General features: G+C 34.7%; 1 protein-coding gene across 1 annotated transcript in view; it reads right to left on the bottom strand.

The window, feature by feature from the left end:
* Positions 1-3,074, bottom strand: part of TMEM255B (transmembrane protein 255B) — a 26,402-nt gene that overhangs the window by 6,744 nt on the left and 16,584 nt on the right. The window contains exon 6 of the mRNA XM_072402708.1: positions 1,241-1,326. Within this exon, the coding sequence (XP_072258809.1) occupies positions 1,241-1,326 (86 nt within the window). The remainder of the gene's footprint in view (positions 1-1,240; positions 1,327-3,074) is intronic.

Here is a 3,074-nt window from a genome sequence, read left to right as displayed (position 1 = left end):
GCAGTGAGATGCCATTAAAAAATAATGTTAATGCAATGCACATGCACATACACATATGCTGCAACTGACAGGTCTAAATAAACCCACAAGAAGTAGCAGTGGTCATTTTAAAGATCAGTTCCTGGATGCAGTGGGGGCACACATCTCTTTTACACTCAATTTGAATAATTATTATGACAAAATGACAGCAGAAGTTGCTGAGTAAATAGAGAAGCTGTTGAAGCTTTTGCTATCAAAAACGGGAGATAAGACCAAGTGTTTACAAACACTGTTCAGACATGATAGGAGATGTAAACTCTTAACAATATAAACAATTCATTGCTAATTTTCTATCTACTCTGTTTCACTTATTGGCAGATCTCTAAAACGGAAAACTAATGTCACAAACCTAAAAAAGTAAAAACACTGTTTTGTACACAATTTTGTACATTTTTGCTGCATTTTTTTACCTCATTACCTATAGTGTAACTCCTAATTATTGGCTTCCCTATTTGCTCCAAAAACTATCTTCCTGCAATTGTCATTTTTTCCAACCATTACAGTTTTAACTTTTTTCTTTTTGTTTTGTTCATTATTTTTATTATCACAAAAAAGTGCAAATGCCAAAAAGCATACCTTTCCATTGTGCTATATTGGAGACATAACTTTATTGTCATGCCATTTTAAACAGGACAAAGTATAAAATAAAGAGCATTCCATTTATTTACATCAACATATTTTCAAACTAACGCTGGTCAACAAAGGAAAGTTTGCATTTTTTTTATCTAGTAATTGCTCTATTTATAGTGTTGTAACTGGAAAGAGGAGGTAAGTCTAACCAAATATCTATGTCAATTAGCAGATCTATGTCTTAAAACTAACAGCAGCTCAAAGTACTATAGTACATCTAGTGTAAAATACAGATTTGTCTTGATTTTAGCCTTCATAGTAGGAAAGTCAACAAAATAAACTCATTATTCCTGCTGCATTGCAAGGTCCTACCTCCTAAATATATTAGTATGCTGCTGTTCCTGCATTGTCCAATGCTGGCCATGTCTCTCTATTGCTCTATTTAAACATAGTCTGGAAGCGGGATTTGCTAGCAGGTAAGCTTTGATTTTAGGATTGCCTGAGCTGCATATAAATATATATTAAATATAAAATGTATTTCAACTGTCTGTCTGCCTGGAGTTCAGCTTTGGGTTTATGCTTCACAACAGTAGGCAAAAATGAACAAGAAGAAAATAGTCTTTATACGTACTTTTCACAGTCGTAGAGATCACAACAGTAGCATGTATGAGTTTTAATTCTCAGATGACATTGACTACTTGAAGTAATGCATGTTACCTGTATCATACAGTAAAAGAAAAAGGAAAATATTATTTGCTCAGTCACCTGACAATTATCTTGTACTGTATTTATGTTTACAAAATACAGGTACTAGGTATTGAGCTAAAGAACTTACTTCAGTTTCCAAAAAGATATTCTAATCACACAAGGAAAATACTTTTAAATACTTGGGGCCTGATTTATTAAAGCTCATCAAGACTGTACAAGTTTGACTATCATGATAGAACCTGGGTGATTTTTACCTAAAAAGTATTCGCTGTTAGCTGGCAAATGTTTTCAGTCCTGACCGGATCCATTCCAGGTTTGCTGTATCACCCATGTTCTCCCATGATAGTCTATCTTCTACAGTCTTGGAGAGCTTTAATAAATCGGGCTCAATGTAGCAATTTTTAGAATTTAGAGCTCTGAAATAAAGTGGCATGCATATGAGTATGTACATCTTTATAAACTGTCACAGTTATTGGTATTCCCCATAATAAATAATAAGTAGCCCATGGTTATAATATATGTAGCCTATGTAGTGCTAACGGCAACAAAAATATCCATGTTGTGGGAAGAAAGCCGTTCAAATTTGCTGTAAACTAACTTTTAGATCCCTTTTCAATTACCTGAATAACCCATTGCATTAGAATGTGGTCTTTTAAAAATCACAATCTCCCAAAAGCTTTATTTTATTAGTAAATATAAAAAAAGAAAATAAATCTTCAACAGTAGCAGTTCCCTTCCCAGTAAACATAAGATCTAGTCCCGGCATGTCCAAAGTCCTGTCCGCAGACCGCGTTCAGGTTTTCAATGGCCCGCAGCCTCTGTCATCAAATTAATAATATGCGGCCTGTTTGTGCACAGGGAATCCTCCATGTTTGTAGTGGGCGTGTGCTGTACTGCACGGACCGTGCCCACTCTAAATCCAAGAAAGTTCTCTCCACGGAGTGCGGTGTCAGTGTGGGCTTTGTGCAGAGCACTTTCTGCTGGTCCCACTCAGCACAAGCCTACTACAAACGTAGGGGATTACACAATTTCGCCTTCTATCTAAAAGCCACGGTTTTCAAACATTTTACAAAAAGATTCCACCTGTAAGAAGTGGATATGACAAATGGGCAATAGAAGACATTTGGCTTGCATAGCTTTGCTTGATTGTGTGCAATGTGATTATTATAAAATCTGATTTACTAAATGCTTTGATGACCAATAGGTTCAGTAAATGTTCATCCAATAGTGTGAAAAGCAAAGTGTTTCCTTATTGAATTTGTTCAGAATCCAATCATATTAAAGGCAAAATCCCTGTTTAGAAGTTGTACAATCTCCCACATTTAATTCAGCAAAATTACACCTGCTACATCCACAAATTAACAAATAGTAGAAAAAGGACAAATGAGGGACTTTAAAGGCAGTATATATATATATATATATATATATATACACACACATACACACATGATTATATTGCGTGTACTGGCAAACTTGGCCACTCTTCTCATGCCAAGCACCATAATAGTTTCTTTGTTTCTGTGTGTTTTACTCTCTCTCTATATATTTTATATATATATATATACATACATACACACTGTATACACATGATTATGTTGCCGAGTAACGAACAGTTGTAAAATTCAACAATACCGGTAACATTGACATTTTTTAAGATAAATGTTAAAAACAAAGGGATAATACAGCAAGACATGCAAACTACATATGCATGAATCATCCTCCACACGTTTTGTGCTGTATTATCGCTTGTTTTTAAT

Source organism: Pyxicephalus adspersus, chromosome 1 (genome assembly GCF_032062135.1).
Source record: "Pyxicephalus adspersus chromosome 1, UCB_Pads_2.0, whole genome shotgun sequence".
Lineage (NCBI taxonomy): Eukaryota > Metazoa > Chordata > Amphibia > Anura > Pyxicephalidae > Pyxicephalus > Pyxicephalus adspersus.
The sequence above is the reverse complement of the archived record's forward strand: the minus strand, read 5'-3'. Positions and strand labels throughout refer to the sequence as shown.